The sequence below is a fragment of the Amphiprion ocellaris genome, chromosome 16 (assembly GCF_022539595.1).
Source record: "Amphiprion ocellaris isolate individual 3 ecotype Okinawa chromosome 16, ASM2253959v1, whole genome shotgun sequence".
Classification (NCBI taxonomy): Eukaryota; Metazoa; Chordata; class Actinopteri; family Pomacentridae; genus Amphiprion; species Amphiprion ocellaris.
This window is the reverse complement of record NC_072781.1, coordinates 7,597,755-7,615,560: the sequence shown is the minus strand read 5'-3', so window position 1 is coordinate 7,615,560 and position 17,806 is coordinate 7,597,755. Positions and strand designations below refer to the sequence as shown.

Genomic DNA, 17,806 nt, shown 5'->3' with positions numbered 1-17,806 from the left:
GATAAAAAAATGAATGAAATTGACAGGACAGCTAGCCTCCGCTGTCAATAGAGCCTTCTTAATAATACAACATTATCCTTATTTGCCCTCTTCACTCAAATCAAAGGGATGGACATTTATGCATGAGTGACATCAACCCGGCAATTAAGTTGGCCATTTAAATGAGAGAAGGCCTTCTACACCTCGCCTGTTTGTTTTTTCCCTCTCTTCTCTTCTTTTTTTTTCTATTCCGCCTCTGTTTGATGATGGGAGAGGGTGAGCTAGAATTAGGGCGATGGGTCTTCCTTTGAGTGTCAGCCTAAAATGATCAGAGTAAAGATAAGAGGGTCTAGCAGCCCTCAAATCAGTCAAAGTGCCAAAGTCGGCCTTTTTCTCCTCAATTACCGAGTCTGTGAAGCCAGGGAGTGGAAGGCGCAGAGCCTGCTGCATTACTAAAGAGACAATCTATTTCCCCTTTGACCAGAGGGAGAGAAATCATTATGGCATGATTAGTAGCTTCGGCAGTGGGCGAGCATGGAGGTACTACAGGAGAATCGTATTAATTGCCTTAGACCAAGGCATGAGCAGGATTGTTTTAACGTTGATTTGTGGACCTGTATGACTAGCTGTCGGAGATAAAAGCTGATGTCAGGTCTTAGTTATACTGGCAGACTTCGGGCATGCAGACAGAGAGGGTTGATGTCAAAATGAGCTTCCCTGGCTGCCCTGGAAGTCTTTCTCTATATGCCTGTCGATGTCTTCCTCTTTGTCTTTCTTCACACTTCATAGTTTTCCTTTACGCCTCCCACTATCCCTCCCTCTACTCCCCCTCTTCCCTCAGATGGACTACACCCCACCCCTTCCCACACTCCCTTTCTCTCTCTCCTCCAACTGATAGCTGCCTTGGCCGATTATTTCATCCAGTGCGGTCCACTGAGAGCCTCCTCTCCCGGCTTTGGAAGAGCTTTAATTAGCCATGTTAATATCCCCTTCATTGGCCTTAATATCACTCAACACCTTCCTCCATCTCAGCGGCCACCAGGGTCCCCCTGTCCTGTCAGAACAGCTGATTATTGAGAAGGATAGCTTTAATCAAACCTAATTGCAGTTCATTCTTTCTCTCTATCCCCCTTTGCCCTCCATTGCCAACATCTAATGGCAGCGACGACTTGATATCCCATTAAAAAACAATTAAACAACCTCCTTTTGTCTCTGTGCGTGCCAAAACACCAGCACAAACTTCTGTAGATATTTAAGAAGTAAAAGAGAGAGAGAGGGGCCTTGTCTTAATTGCTCTCCTTTTCACCAAGGACCAATTTGCACTGTGCTCATGGAGAATCTTAACCAACTCAAATGTAATGGATGCTATAGCACTGCCACTGCTGTGGACTATGAAAATTAAGCTTATCTTTTTAGGAGAGAAATTGTGCTTAATTGCCTTCATAACAGTAAACATAAAGGAGCTACTTTATGATTGCGTGGGCACTCAATTTCTTGTGTTTATTGTTTCTTAACTTTTGGTTTCGCTGTAGTAGAAACAGTATGTAAAAGCATTAAAGTATCCAAGAAAAGAGACAACAGACTAACTCTGAAAGTAATGTGTTTCTTTTATGAAGTCAATGCATTGCCTGGGAAATATATTCTATCTCTCGCGCTGACATAAATTGTCTACCAACGGGTGATGCATGTACATGCTCGCGCTCTCTCTGACACACACACGCAACACACACGTGCAACTGTGCACACGCGCAGACAAATACACACCGCTGGTCTTACCCAATCTGTATGAGAGGCGACAGACAAATAAAAGTCGTATTTCAGGTCTGCTTTCCGCAGATGTCTGCTGCTCTACATTATGACTCTTTGGGGAAATAAAAACAGGGTCAGGGAATTAGAGTACATAATGGTCATTTTGATGATCAGCCAACAGATGCAACCTGAAAACACAGTGAACACAATCAAGCGAAATGCACTAATGACAAGTCAGGTTTTTTATGGCCTCACCACACACCGACAGGCAATCAGCATTCTGGCATGGGTTAAAACGTCTTTTATTGATGTCCAAGCCAAAGCTCCTTGGATGTGGAGTGAAAATATTTTCTCACCTCTCCTCTCCCTCCTGGGCCCTCAGCGAAGCACAAGGTATAGGAGTCTATCGAAGAACGCTTCTAAATGACCAGTGCATGTGTTAATGTGGCCAGGGTTAGAAGGGTCATTTCAGACTCTGATTTATGGCCTGGCCAGGATCCCACTGGGCGAACGAGAAGTCTTAAGTGTTGTGAAAGCGTCCTCACAGGCCACACAAGCCACTGTATTTAGCTGAATGAAATGGCCATGCAATCTATGGTGCAATCTATGGTAATCCAATGAGCCGCTGTGATTCTGTGAGCCAAGTTAGTATTACAATAGAAACCACAGTATTGCATATAGTAATGCTAATGCAATGTGATGAAAAATAAATATCACAGCAGTGTATTTATAATGAATCGGGGAAAGCAAAGGCGCAATCAGTCACGATTCTGTGGGGAGAATTTGCAAAAAACAACAAGTCGATTTCATTGTTTATTCTGTGTGGTCATGCAAGATTTTTACACAATGGACTACATCTGAGATAATTTCTCTTATTGGCCTTGTTGTTAATTTTCCCCGCTTTAACTATTTTATGTCCGTGAGGCCACATCTGATATACAACTCTCAATGCGCGGCCTTATCAATAAATTCAGCGAGACCCAAGAGAAAGCGGCAGAAGAAGGCAGCTTACAAACTAACCAAGCCCAGATCTCACTCAGACGTGACATTTGTTCAGAGACGATTAGCCAGGTTGTAATTTGTGGCATAATTGCCTCACCCACCCACAAGTACATGGGTGTGTGTGTGTGTGTGTGTGTGTGTGTGTGTATGCGTTATGCGTGTGTCTGTGTGTGTGTGTGGCATACGGTGGTCCCAGGAGTGTCCGCCTAATTGCCTGACAGGACTATAAGTTTTGTGGCGCGCTCTCACCTTGTTAGGTCCTTTATCCCTGATGCTCTTCAAACAAGACCTGGTCACAGGTGGGCCTCATTTGCTTCCCTATTGAACAGGAGAACTTTAATTGCACAGGGGGTGTCCTGGGATTAAAGAGGTGGGTGGAATATCAAGTGACTTCCTGTATGTTAGTGGCAGATGGGTGTTGGGAAAGACCCATGAACTCAGGTGAGAGGATGAGATCACAGAAAAGGCGATCTTGATTTTGAAAGAATAATAAAGAGAATCCCAGCTGAAATAGTGTCTCGTCGTATCGGTTTCTGCCTGGCATGATGAATGAATGAATGAATGAATGTGGAACGCCAAAGTGTTCGAGGAACCTAATTTAAATATTCTATCAATTTGCAATTTGGCCTGTTTGCTTTAATAGTTTTGGCTTGTTTTTTTTTTTTCTCTTTTGCAGATTCTTCCTTAAGTTCTTTCTCAAGTGCAATCAGAACTGTCTGAAGAATGCAGGGAATCCACGAGACATGCGCAGATTCCAGGTGACTATCTATTTCACACATAAGCTGTCTATTTTTGTCTCCGTCTTTCACTGTCTTACTCGCCCCTTTTTTTGCAGACACACACATACACACAGGTGTGCAAAATGCACAGCTACAGCTGCTACACTACACTAAGTCACAGTGACACAGATTCACATATGAATACATTTTATTATTGGCACTGAAGGAGGCAAAAACCAGAGAAAGAAAGAGTGAGGGATTTTGTGTCCTGTGTGCTCTGGACAGAATATTTATTAGGGAATACCATCTGACACAAATAAGGATATAGGATTTAAGAGTGCCATCAATTGTGTTCCTGACAGCTTTCTGAGCCTTAGCGCAGAGGGGAGGACGATCCAACCACATGTAACAACAGTGTTAACTCAGGATCTGTCTGGCAGCGGAAACGCATACCTTCTTGCACACACATATGCGCAAGCACACACACGGAGACGCACGCACACATATGGATGCATGCACGTACACGCTAGCGGCGCATATGTTTGCTTTCTCTATATCCCTCTCTCAGTCTTAGCCACATATGCATACACTTAATGTCACACATATGCAGTTCTCTATATAACCAGTGAAAACCACCTTAAGCCATCTGAAAACCATCACTAGTGCGAGCTGACAAAATGCTGCGATTTACACTAACAGGACATGACCACTGAGCACTTTTACTGTTTCTTTAACCCTCTTGCATCTAAAGTGTCAAGTAGGCGAGCCTTAAAATGATTGGCCCCCCGCTGATCCATTTATCCAATCCTCCATCCATCCTAGCACGACGTTTTCACCAAAAGCAGCCAGCAAGGTCAAGGTGAGACAGTGAGAGTTTAGTGTGATTTGTCCTATCAGGGTAACGACAAACTACAGGAGGGCGTCCGTCACTGGCAGCACTGTTCTGTGATAGACACATAAGCCAGGCATCCTCCAGGAGGAAGCCCAGACATGAAACAGACAAGACAGGGTGTCCCCTCCTGATGTCACCACCATCAGACCTCCCCTGCCTCCTCAAATCTTCCCTCAGGGTGAATGTGGACTGAAGCATGACAGCCACCAAGAGCTTTCACCTTTCACTTGTCTGTGTCAAAAGGAATGCAAGAACTAAGTTTTAGCATGAGTCTTTTTGTGAAACTGTGTTGTGTTTAAAACAACTAGATTTGGGATTTTTTAAAAACATGTTGTTGTCTTAACTGCAGTCCAACAGTTAGTATCCCATTCCTCCCAAATAGATTTCCCAGATGCTCCACCATAGGTGTTTCTCTGGCCAAAGTTGTGTATTTTGCATGCCTTCCACTCTGCTTATTACCCCCCAAAACCAGCTGGAGGCCAGAAAGGGCCCAATCCATCATCCTCAGCTTGGCCCAGCTCTGAACCTGCTCACAAGAATGGAGCTCTTTCACTTCCCCTTCTCTCCCCCCCTATACCCCCACCCTTCCCAAACCAACCCAGAAAAAAAAAAAAAAAAAAAGCGCCCCCCTAAATTCCACTGCTACACCGAGGTCACTTACCGGCGAAGCAAACCTGAGAGGGGCTCTCTGTTTCCGGCTCAGAAACACTTTGGCCATTCACATGTGGACTCACTGTTTGGAATGCGGTAGCCAAAAAACAACAACAAAAATAAGCATTATGAAATATGGAGTGTGGCTTGGAATTTGATCCTAGTAAAATGTTTGTTGAGTGATGGGATGGAGTACGGTTCACTTGCTAATGACTCCAGTAACATTTTAAAAGGGAGGCCTTCCATCCTCAAACAGATGGACAAGCTGATCAATAATTCCGAGCTTCGGCTATGATGACAGTTGGTAGAGTGGGTAAACGGAAATGGTATTTTAGTGATCGAAAAGTCAATTAGCTGTACACAAATGCGAGACACTAAAAAGCAGAGACAAAATGGTTGAGAAGCGAGGTAACTGTAATGCGATATGTCCAAAGAGTACAACCACTTGACAATAGCAATCAATAGAAGCATGCACCTGGACACAAAAGAATTTCTAAAGCATTAATGTATCCCAGAATTAAACTATCACTCTGTCGTTATTCTTAGCCTTACTTGTTTTACTTTTACTCCTCCTGCAGGTTGTCGTATCGACGACCGTCAATGTGGACGGCCATGTCTTGGCTGTCTCTGACAACATGTTCGTACACAACAATTCCAAGCATGGGCGAAGGGCTCGCAGACTCGACCCTTCAGAAGGTACGCCTCCTTATCTGGAGAATGGTAGGCACATTTTTACATCTTATAATTTGCTACGCTCTTTTTTTTCCCTCTCAGTTCCTTTCCAGACATCCTCCCATTTTTTTCATATCACACAACGTAGCCGCTTCTAGTTCCTTACGATCTTTTGTTCCTTCATCACTTCACTCCATTTTTTAAACTTTTTCGTTGCTTTTTTGCCTCCTTCATACCTACTTTTATGGCTTGACTGGAAATAGTATGCATCGCCCCGTGTGTTTAGCATTTCAGCATCGCCAAGGACCATGATAATACTCGGACTAATTCATGATTTCAAAATGTTATACTACTTCCAGTCTCCAAATGCACCTACATTTGTCCTAAAAGCTTATGTGAAACATGATCAAATTGCTGAAGAATTTGGCTGTGAGGTCAATTTCCTGCCATTGGGTTCTGCAGATTTAGCTGTGAGAGAGCTGGAACAGGGGGAGGAAGCAGAAAGACAGAAAGGAGGGGGGAGGGAGGAGGTGAGGGTGGGTTGATGGTGTGTGTGTGTGTGTGTGTGTGTGTGTGTGTGTGTGTGTGTGTGTGTGTGTGTGTGTGTGTGTGTGTGTGTGTGGGTGTGCGGAGTGGGTTATTGGGGGGAGAGGGGGGCGGCCTATGAGAAAAACAGAACTTACTGTTTTTCTTCCAACTGATTCCATATGATAGACTGATTGCCTTCTCAGCCAAAAGAGAGAAAAGAAGGACCACCAAACCATGGGAAATCCAAAAAGTAAAATGCACTAAACATAACCTTTTGACCCTCATGGCCTCTACTTGCAGATGGGAGCACATGCAGCTGAAAGATTGTAAGAAAAAGTGGGGAAAAAAAAGGAAAGGAAAAGAAGTGAACTGACTTAGGCCAATTGTGCAAATTGCGTATCTTCAGATTTCAAGAGCCAATTATGGCTGGGTAAACAGTTTATATACACCACTGACTAAAACAAGCTTCTCTACACATTAATGGGCATTAATGGTTCTATCACCAAAAGCAAATGTAATGTTTAATACAACAACGACTAATACAAAAAAAAAAAAAAGGACTAGACAATTAATATATCTCAGTGCTCTCCCGTCCTAGTGGGGGAAAAAGCTAATCTATTTGTTTTTGTCTTTATTAATGACTCCTCTACTGGAGAACAAAATCAAATAATTAAAGTCCTGCCCGGAGCACCAAAGTCATTATGTTCGCTGACGTTCTGTTTGTGTGTTTCACGTTTATGACACGATAGGTGTGGATCGCCTAGCAACCAGTTTCTTAATGAGGAGAGCAATTAAAGAGGTTGAGCCCTCGCCTCCATGTTCCCCAGCTCCCGTGGGACCCCCTGTGTTTTGTGCGTGCGTGCGTGTGTGTATGCATGTGTGTGTGTGTGCGTTGTGTTCTTTACAGGTTACCCCAACCCATCCTTTTATTCCCCTCTTCACCACACTCTTCAAAGCAGCAGAGTGACGCCCCGTAAAGCAAGAAAAGAAGCTATTGTCAACCGCCCAGTTGAACATGTCTTTGTCTAATAACTTTAATACACCTTCCCTCTGCTTAACCGCGTGTGCTCTCACAAGTCGAGATCTGCTTTTTTTTTTTCTATCTGTTTATTTTTCCTCTCCCTCCCAGGCTCGGCTCCATAACAAACTAATTTAACATGCATCAGCAGCGATTGCTCACTTTGTTTGAGTCACCTTTAACAAACAGAGATGTGACACACGAGAAAAGGAGACCCGGTCATAAAATGTAATTCCAGCCATGTCCTCCATAGTGCTTTGACAACTAGCAGGCAGACAGACAGCGTGCTTTAAATTAGCAACACATTCTTCCCCGGGAGTTCACTGGGCGAGAAGCCTCAGATATGTGGCTGGCTGAAACAGAGAGGCAGGCATCCTTCCTCTCAGCTCACACTTGTACACACCGCCTCCCATTGATCAAGAAGTGCTGCCCCCTATTGGCACAGGGAAAGGACTGCCGGTCGATGACAGACTGAATCTAGCCATGTGACATTTTTGTTCGCTTGTGTGTACTGTCACACAACAAGCATATTATGCATTCAGACACGAATGTGCTTTGTGGCTGCCTGTCACTCAAACATGTATAGATTCAGGCTCAAAGGTGCATAAACATGCTCACAAATAGCTGAGTCTTTCACACACAGCATCACTCCTACACACACACAACGCAGCACCGACACACACAGAATCTATCGCTTATTCACACACACGCATAAAGTCATACACACACGTTCCTTAGCTCAGTTCCACCATTATAGAGCCCCAGACAATATAGGAGACTCAGCATAGAGCCTGCAGCGCCTGCCTCATTTGCATGCCAAGTGGCTGTAATGCTGTTAGGGTTTATGCAATAAAGACAAGTGAATCCAGACTGCCGGGCCTAAGAGGAAGAAAGAGAAGGAGGAAAGAAGGGGGGAAAAGGATAGGAGGAAAAAGGAGAACGAGAAGGAGAGAGTGTGAGAGAGAGAGGCTGAGAGTGAGGGAGGGAGAGAGAAAAAGAGAGAGAGAGAGTCAAAGGGAACAGATGGCCCAGGGAGAGGTAAAAGGTATAATCCCATCAGCTGCACTATCAACCGACCATCTGGACATCCCACAGCACAATTACAACACATTTCAGCAGGCAGAACAAAGGACGGCTTCACGGGGCCACATCAGACCTGTTTGAGTGTCACAATACTAGAGCTAGGACCTCCTCTGCTCAGATCTCGGATCAGTTTTGACGTCCTCCACGGCTAACCCCAACCACAGAGAAAAAGATTAGAACGGATCACAGATCGGCAAGCCTACGGTCATTTTCGCGGCGTGGGGAATCTGGAAATAAATTCGAGCCCACAAACAAAACAGAGCAATTCTATGCTACAAAATTTTTAAAAATAAAAAAAAGCCGTCTATTAAAATGGAGTTAATTTCCTCAACTGTGGGCCAAAGTTTGCAAACACTTAGTGATGCAACACTCAGACGGGGCTCTTTGCATCCTCATCCGTCCACTCCTCATGATGCCTATCATCTGCTGAGGGGGGCATTGTGCGTGTCTGTCATCAGATCGCCTGCACTGACTATGTAATCCACTTCGCCACGGTCCCCATTCAGCACATGCTCCCCTCTCTGTCTGTGCATTGAGACATATGCAAATTTTCAGGCAGAAGGGTGGACGGCTTAGGGCCTCAGTCGCTGCCTCTCCATGGGTCCTTCTGTGTGTGGGAGGGGGCACTGGGATTTCCGAGGTGGTGCGTCTGTGTGTGTGTGTGTGTGTGATTGTGTATGCCTGTCGTAGGTTTTCAGGCTGCAGCTGCCCCCCAACAGTCACCGTCACCATCAGGCCCTCTTCTTTGCCTCCTCCTCCTCCTCTTTCCTGCCCCCCCCCCCTCTCTCTCATCCCCAAAGTCAATTTGTTTACAGTAATTTTGAAGGGTGAATTATTTGCTGTAATCGTCCGCACTGATGAAGGTCAGGCCCTTAGAGGGGGCCCAGCATGCCCATAGAGGGTTGGTCCTCTTTCAGACGCTCTGCTTCGCAATTAAGGAAAGCAAATGTCACTCCTCCAGGCCTCACAAATGAAAATCTGTACGAGGTGATTAGCATGAAGTCAACAGCGCCTGTTAAAGTCAGATTCCCTGTAGTACCAATGTGTGTGTGTGCACTTTATGGGCCGGGAGAGAGAGCAAACATGACCTGAACAGACCCAACAGCAAGGCAAACAAAGGGAGATGTCTTGTCTGAGGTGATCCATACAACAATGGCTGACTGTGATTTACTTACTGGATGGAAAGGATAATAGAGGTTTAGAACTGAGCTTGTAAAAGAGAAAAAAAGAAAAGAAAAAGGAACTTGCTGAAATAGTTGCTCACATTTTGAGGAGCAGGAAAAACATGCACAATTCATAGTGTATTAAAAGATATTGATGGAAATAGATTAAATTTGATATTGCTATTTTATGGCGAGCTGTCATGCTATTTCTGTTGTAAACACGGTGTTGTGCCGAACAACATATTAAGGTAATGCATCAAATGACAGTGAATGTGAGGCACCAGATCACTCAAATTAGATTATAATAACAACCCAGACTGTTGATGAATGGCGGAGCTACGTAGCAGAAGTCATGCCAGATGAAAAGCATTGTAATAAACAATATGAAATGGATTGAATCGATCACAAAAAGAAAGAAAAAAAAAAGCTCAATCTGAATAATTCATGAGTGCATTTCACGTTATGAAACTTGAAACTACACTCAGTGTGCCGGCACTGTACTGCACATTCAGAACAAAGGTAATGAAATAACATGAACCAGCAAAGCTTTAGCTTGTCATTTCCACTTTAACAGCCTGTATTCTTGACTCATTTAAGATGTGTTCAACTTTGAAATTTTACTGTACTTGCGGGTGCATGCTTAATCAATTCTGATAGCTACATTTGCCCTGACACATAATTTGCTCCATCAAATCATTTTCCTGGCGAGCCTGGCGTTTAGCCTTTGTGAAGTGGACCATTTGAAGGGTCTGCTTAACTACACCACTCCAGCGCGCTGATAAATGATTTTGATTCTCGTGACTTAAAGGACAAATCCATCATTTTTTTTTTCCAGGGGCAATTTCCATGATATGTCTTTGTGAGAGAGACATGGAGGGCTGAACGTAGAGGTGATGCAGTAATGTGTCTGAGTGGAAAGAGACATGCGCCCGAGTGTTAAAGCCTAGGTGCTGAATTTGCTCTTCTCTTTGTCTTGGATAAGCAGCCACCCCATGCATCAAGGCTATCAGCCCCAGTGAGGGATGGACCACTGGAGGAGCCACTGTCATCATCATAGGGGACAACTTCTTTGATGGCCTACAAGTTGTCTTCGGCACCATGCTTGTATGGAGTGAGGTATGATGTCGAATTTCAGATTTCATTTTTCAGCCAGTGTATAATTTTTTAAAGCTTTTTAGAACATCTGTTTTAAAGTGTTTTAAAACTTCAAGATAACAGTACATGCCCTGTAGCTTGTTAGTGCAGAGGGCTCATTATTTCTTCTTTTTTCCCCCTAATTCAGCTGATAACTCCCCACGCCATCCGCGTCCAGACTCCACCTCGGCACATCCCCGGTGTTGTGGAAGTTACGCTGTCCTACAAGTCCAAGCAGTTCTGCAAAGGTGCCCCTGGGAGATTTGTCTATACTGGTGAGTCAAAACCTTCTCTTTCCCCTTCTCTTTTTCTACAGGCTTCTGCTGTACCTCCCACCCTTTCCTCCCCTCTCTTTGGATGGAGCCCTTAGCCCTGAGTCCAGGCACTAATAATGAACTAACCAGGGCCCCGCTTGCTGAATGTTAAATGTGTGAGACCTGCACTGCTAGTGAAAAGCTGTTTCGCGGAGGGGCTCCTGCAAGTGCAACTCGATCCGCCTCTGACCTGCCATCATACAAGGGCGTTGCCAAGCTCTGTTAAACTCAAGCTGTCAGGATACCTCTTTCTGCCAATTCTCTTTATCTATCCTTTAGCGAGACAGATAATGCTCTCTCCTAATTTGCTGATTTTGTGCGCCAAAATGTGGTTTCATTTTTTTATGACTCAGATCAGAGGAGCATTATCTAGGTTAAGTGCATGTCTGAGGTTATTCTCATGTGCGTGAATTCACCGGAGAGAAAGTGTGAGAGAGACGTGCATTGGAGAGAGTGAGGGGAGTGTGTGCGTCACACTCTGAGTAAAGGATCTGATTATCTTGGCTAACAGAAGGAAGTGGTGGTCTTATCTGTCATCATTGGTGAGGAGACAGAGGTTGCGGAGGTCAGAGCCTGTCTGACCTGGAAGCCTCCGTCTGTTCTAACTCTGATGGGCAGAATGAAACGGGTGCGTCGAAGTGCTCCCACTTCCCCCCAGCGCTCCCAGGCCTCCAGCACAGCCCTGGCCTTGAGCACAGCAAGGCCAGGGCTGTGCTGGATGCTACCCCCCCCTCCCGCCCCACGAAATCCCCATCCAGACCCCTCCATCCTGGGGCAGCTGTTTCTCATCAAGTCCCCCCACTCTCTCTCTCTCTCACTCCCCAAACCTCCACCTCCACCGCTGCTACCACCCCCAGCTATCCGTCCCCTTCTCTTCCAACCGTGCAGTCTGGCCCAGCTCTCCTGCATTTAACCTCCCTAGCAGGAGCAGAGCAGAGGCCAACAAGGCACCGGGATAATGAAACAGGAGTGTAGTGTGGCTGCGTAAGCGTATGTGTGTCTATTTGTGTGAGAGTGAGTGAGGGGGAGAAAGTCTGTGCGCGAGTGTGTGTGTGTGTGTGTGTGTGTGTGTGTGTGTGTGTGTGTGTAGATGTGTTACTGCACAGCCCTGAGAAGGTGTATAAGTTAAGACATTAATGGCCTCTATAGCACCCTAGTGAAAGTGCCAGGTCCCTTAAGAACAGACCCCATTAGTCACAGAGGCTAAGCGGATTGGGATGATTACCATCAGGTTTTACTGGGGAAACGTGTCCCCTTCTCTCTATCTTTGTTGATTCCCCCCCCATTCTTCCTCTCTGTCTTCTCTGGGTTCCTACTCACTTCCAGTTAGTATAAAGATACAATTACCCCTGGAGGCAACGGTGGTACAATTGATTAGTGTGCTGAATTAAAAGAGAAAGTCACCAATAGACAGGTCCGGCTCCTCTGCTCTGCTATTCCCTGTGTGGCTCACCCTGATTGTACAAGGGTTGACGCTTGAGAGAATGAACCGTTAAAGAGAGCAGAACGCATAACGCCAGAATTAGGCATCACTGATTCCATATGTACAGTAATTGCCGGGTAAAATGATGTTACCTAGTTCTTGCGGACGTTAAAATGTGAATTGGCTGAAGCATTGAGTGCAGGAGAGTGGATCATGTATTTAAGAGTGAAACAGCTCATTTCAAACCACAGCTTTTCTTTCTGTGCTACAGCACTTGAACAAATGGCACTACATGAGCAAACAGATTTGAAATGACCTGGAGTTACAATAGCGCATTACGTGGGCCGAAAAGGGCATGTAGTGACACGGTGCTGTCTAAAAGGCACAGAATGTTCCAGTGTCATATTGGAGAGAAGCATGTGCATATCAAAGGTCTAGTTATCAAAGCTTACAGCTTCAAGCGTGACTTGAGAGCATGGCTTGAGAGGAGTGCCTTTTTAGACTTTTTTTTCCCCTTCTTCTTCATGTTGACTCTTCTTGCACCACCACCCTAATTGTGGAGATTTAACTCGCTCAATTTAAGAAATTATCACAAATTACCAAGAGTCAACACAGAGGAGACTGCAGTCAATTCGAACAGCAGAGGGACACGTCCTCACTCAGGTTAGCACCCTGGAACCGTTCCAAAACTCACAATCCATTCTCAGAAAGAGAGCACCCTGTAGTGTATGTCAAATAATCCTGTTGGCATTGACTATCGAATGTTTAAAACACTAATGAGACAAGCAGACATACCATATAAAACTTTACTAGGATGTAGTTACTGACCGCTTCAAGGAGCTTATATCTGTTCTTTAATTGGCACATTTTTAAAGGAATGACATGTTGCCTATTTTTTGCTATTTTACAGTCTATACCTTTTACCTTCCAAGAGAGTGTTGTCCCTTGGAGCTTGCTAGCTTGTCCTCTGTCTAATCCATGTATTGGTTATCCATTGGTCAGGACAGGACTGGTAGAACCAACTGTCAGCAAGGTTGTAGAAAATCAAAAGGAGAAAGTCCTGGCTGTACCTGAGTCGATACTTTATTATACTTTGCACTTTATTAGGCACTGAAAATAGCACATGCTGGCTTGATAAAATATTTTTAAACAAAAAGCCGCAATTTTCAGCCTCATTTGCAGCACCGTAACCTTTTTACTACGCAGTTACAGAAGTGTATGAAAGAGTAAATCATAAATAAAAACTTGACCGTACAATTTATCCAATTTAAGCTCCTAATTGCATCAGAGCTTTTGGTTTTCTATCTTGGCCAAGTTTCCATGAGAGCTCCCCTCCAGGGGCAACGATGCAGGCCCTTGGTAATATGGTTCTGCAAGCAGTCCTAACACACTCAGCCACTATTTATCCTAATCAGTGACATCCACATAACCAGGATTGCTTAAAATGAACCCCTTCCGCACCCCAGAAAACGCACATTTACCGGGACCCCATTTGTCATGGGTAAATTGAGGGTCAGTAAACTTCGCCTGTATCCTCCAGTGGGGATCCAGGACATGCATCATAACGTTAGGAGAGAATGATTGGCGAAGGCGAGCTGTCACACATTTGTCAGGGGGAAGGGAACATTATTTGCTAATTTCCCAAGCTGGGCACTGACAGGGTGCTTCGTCTTCAGACCTTTGGTGACCAGTATGGCTTCTCAGCTATTAGTACAAGTCAAGTGTTTTTTCCGTCTTTTTTTTTCTCACTGTAAAGCGGCAGTAATAAGAGCCATTCGTTCGACCTCACAAGACTGCAGCACACTGGGTGAAGGATTTTGGATGAAGGAGATGCCCCATACAGTGAGCTGTTCTTGCCAGGCCTTCGTTGTGGCCAGACAGCCTTGAGGGCTGATGGATCACAAACTTTCCTCGTCAAGGTGACGCTATCGACTCCACTGCACCAAAATCTGACAAAATGGGTATGAGGCAGTCATTCATCAACATAAGGACAAAGGGGTCATGTGTGCTTCACTCAATACTGGTGGAGATCAAGAAATGTCAGCCTTGTACGGGATGGAAAAGGAAGATGTTGATAGTGCAGAAGTGAGGTATCATTATAGATACGCTTCAACTACAATTTCTTATTTTATGAATGTAAAGAAAAATCTTCATTTCTCTCTTATATGCATGTACAATGGCTGTCCAAACAAACTGATCTGGCTAAGCTTTTTGTGCAGCAATTCAAAGATATAAATAGTGATATCCAGCTTTTAAATCCAAAATTAACCTCACTTCCTCTTCCACTATTAGAAAGAGGAACAAAATGTTATGTAGTCTTGGAGCCTCCTCTCTCCCCTCCAAAAATTAAATAAACAAGCACAGACGTCTTTATCAGAGCACATCAGATAGGGCCTTGTGCTGTCCAGCTCGTGAATTGAGCCTATCCTTACGTTTCCTCTACGCCCTGCCGTCACTTTGAAGTCCCAGACTCAAGCTGATCAGATGGAGGGCTTCCTTTTCATTTCCTGTCCTGCAGGGTTGGGTTTGGTACTCGGCTGGTCGCTGGTCAGTGACGGGGTGTGACCTACAGCAAAGATATGCTATAATCAAAGGCATTCAAGGAGGTATGTAAACAGATCAGCTTTTGAGGAGGACTTACAAACACACAGCACATACTGCATATAGGACTCGTATATTTACAATCTTGAAACCTACTCCGCACAGACTTTTATATATTTTTTAAAGCAACCTTTTTTAAAATAATTCCCCCTTACAGTATGAGGTGCTACAATGAGAAAGGATGACATAGGCATTTATAAATGTCATCGCCACAGTCAAGTGGGTTGTAACCAGTTGGCACAACAGTTTTAGCATGTGTCAAAGCATGTTATCCACTAGCCATATCCCCATACCTGCCTGTCTCATTACAACTCTGGTATTTAGCACTAGCTCCACAGGAGTGGAGCAGACACTCGTTGCCAAGTTAGATGGGCCTGGTTTGAAGGCCTTGTGAGCTTGTGTGGAGCGCGACAAGGTTCCACAGAGGAAGGTCCTTGTGTCCAATTAGAGGGCTGACGTGACACGTGCTTGCACTCCCCCACTGTCAGGCAGCTTGTCAGGTAGGCTTTGAGAAGCACACTGTGGCATTATTCCACAGCGTGTTATCAGCAAGTGACCTGTGAAATCCAGCTCCGGGAAATTGATTGAAATAAGTACTTGCAGTTGAGCATGTATTTTCCCCCCATTACATCTCTCTGTGAAATGTATTGTGGTTATCGTTCAAAAGAAAAATGAAAGTATAGGTGTGTGTTTTTTTCTCCCAGTAAGGATGGTATTCATTGATTTAATTTTAATTGGACCCACTTTTTGTTCTTCAGTATCGTTAGAGGTCTGTTTTGTAATGGCTCTTAAAATGGATTGTCCTCACTAAGTCACAGCATCAGTCCTCTGCCACAGGAAAGATAGACAGAGGAGGCGAAGGGGGGGAGCTCTTGATAGACGAGGATCTTTCCCCTCCTCCTCCTCCTCCTCGTCTTGCCCCATTTTCAGTATGATCCACACCCAACGGGCTTTAAAAGAACTCCAGCTCCCCCCGTTCTCTCCTTCCACCCCCTCCGCTGCCGCATTTTGATTGAAATTCATCGGCAAGTTTATTGAGAAATGAATGAGGGAGGCAGCACGGTATTGACTTTGAGAGGAAAACACAACTCATCTTGAATGAGGGGGAAAATGCGGCCGTAATTTAGCCGTCATCGATCTGTGCCCCGTCCATGTATTGATCTTCATTTTACAATATTAATTTGCGCTTGCAATCAGCTGTGAAGGGAACCCATTTGATTTCTGTTGGCCGGTAATGTGTGAAAGTCCGCCGATGTCCTTAGAGAAGTGGCACACATACTTTAGATGTCATCTAAGAGGATTGAACAGGTGTCTTTGGCCCTTTCTAATAATACAGCCGATATGAAGGGAGTCTGAAATTATGGATGTGCAATCTGTAACATTGCTCCCTTTTAACCGTGTTAATTACATTTTATCTGTTGCAGGAGCAATATCTGCTGGAGACTGTAACTGTCTAGGTTTTTTTCATCTGTATTGGCTCAAAGTTCATGAAATTTCAATGAACATTGATCTGTCTCCATTGATTTATCTTAACTGCAGATCTTTGAAATTTTAATTTCCTGTTCATCTTGAGACTGCTGGAGATGGAATCACTGAGTGATAACTGGCTGCAGTGGATGGAGATGATATGGTCAGTGTTAAAACAGATGAGGTTTGCTTTGCGTGGGTTTGCTGTGAAAATTTCAATTTGGGTTGGTTTGGTTTGGGTTGTGTTCTTTTATTTGAAAGATGGTCTCTACATCTGCATGCGTGTTTTCTTGTTCTCTCAACCCTGGAACATATCTACGCTGAGCAGCAGCAGCATGACTTGTGAATATCTTGTATGCGCAGGATTCAGTTTTAACTCTTTGCAGTAACCCTGAGAAGATATTCACTCTCTCTGTGTCTCCAGTCGACTCTGCTGAATGCCGGCAAGAGGAGGTCATTATGTGAGCTGATGCTGTAGTGAACTGCATCCATCTAACAGACTGCAGGTGCCTAGAAGGCTTCAGTTAGACTGTTTGACAAGTCACAAATGCAATAACACTTGAATGAACTTCTGCCTGTGCTGTTTATCTGTCTCCCCCTTTCCAACTCCCACTCCACCTCTAATTTGTGTTAAGGGGAAAGAAAAAAATAACTGCTCAATGGTGTAGGAGGAGTGGAGATAAGCTCGAAGCAGTTAAGTATAATTAGCGAAAGTAATAGCTGGCAAATGGCAACAAGGCTAGGTTTTTATCTCCTGGAAAGATAGAGTTATCGTAATAAGCTGTAATGGCTGGCAGGAATGCTAGTACTCTGTGCAAGCTTCCATTCAGGCTCATAGACTTAACAAGGAACAATTTCCCTTAAATTTACTGCTTTGCTCAAACATTTCCCTATGTTTATACCCCGATACTGTAAGTCAATACATGTGTTCAATCCACTTTCATATAGACCGAGGGCACACAGGGGTGTATTGCCATGTAAGCACTTCTGGCTGCCAGCGTCGGCCATGTTACACTGTTCCTGTAGAGCGGTTACTCATGTCCTATTTCTAGAGAACATGGAGAAGGAGCAGCAGACCACACTCAGATGCCATGTACACGCCATCCACTCTACATTTAAAGTAAAGTGGCCGAACTGGGGCGGCTGAAGGAGCTCTCGGAGAAAATGTGTTAGTGGCATGAAAGGATGGCAGATTAAGGCGTCAGATCAAAATAAGATTGGGAAGTGCACATTCCAAGCAGAGGAATTCCACTGAAGGCTTGCCACGGACGCCGGTGCGCAGGCGCAGTATTCAAAATTGGGAATGATATGGTCACAGCTGCACACCGAGTCATGCATTCCATTTCTTCATATTCTGAAACATGATCATTCGCTCTCCAGAGAGAGAAAATTATTGAAATATTCATAAAAA

The 17,806-nt window shown here is 44.5% G+C and overlaps 2 protein-coding genes across 11 annotated transcripts in view; one reads left to right on the top strand and one right to left on the bottom strand.

Moving 5' to 3' along the window:
* mgmt (O-6-methylguanine-DNA methyltransferase) overlaps window positions 1-17,806 on the bottom strand; it is a 102,661-nt gene that overhangs the window by 43,532 nt on the left and 41,323 nt on the right. The window contains exon 5 of one of the 3 annotated variants that reach the window (XM_055018306.1): window positions 14,861-14,893. The exons of the other annotated variants lie outside the window; for them this stretch is intronic. Within the exon in view, the coding sequence (XP_054874281.1) occupies window positions 14,876-14,893 (18 nt within the window). The 3' untranslated portion in view covers window positions 14,861-14,875. Of the gene's footprint in view, window positions 1-14,860; window positions 14,894-17,806 lie in introns of those variants that run through there. 3 annotated transcript variants of the gene reach the window in all.
* The window catches only part of ebf3b (EBF transcription factor 3b), a 68,091-nt gene that overhangs the window by 36,662 nt on the left and 13,623 nt on the right, over window positions 1-17,806 (top strand). For 2 of the 8 annotated variants that reach the window (XM_035947006.2, XM_035947009.2), the window contains exons 7-10: window positions 3,407-3,488; window positions 5,571-5,712; window positions 10,442-10,572; window positions 10,739-10,865. In XM_035947006.2, coding sequence (XP_035802899.1) covers window positions 3,407-3,488; window positions 5,571-5,712; window positions 10,442-10,572; window positions 10,739-10,865 — 482 coding nt within the window. Of the gene's footprint in view, window positions 1-3,406; window positions 3,489-5,570; window positions 5,713-10,438; window positions 10,573-10,738; window positions 10,866-17,806 lie in introns of all 8 variants that reach the window. The other 6 variants (XM_035947005.2, XM_035947008.2, XM_035947007.2 and 3 more) reach the window with 3 other exon arrangements.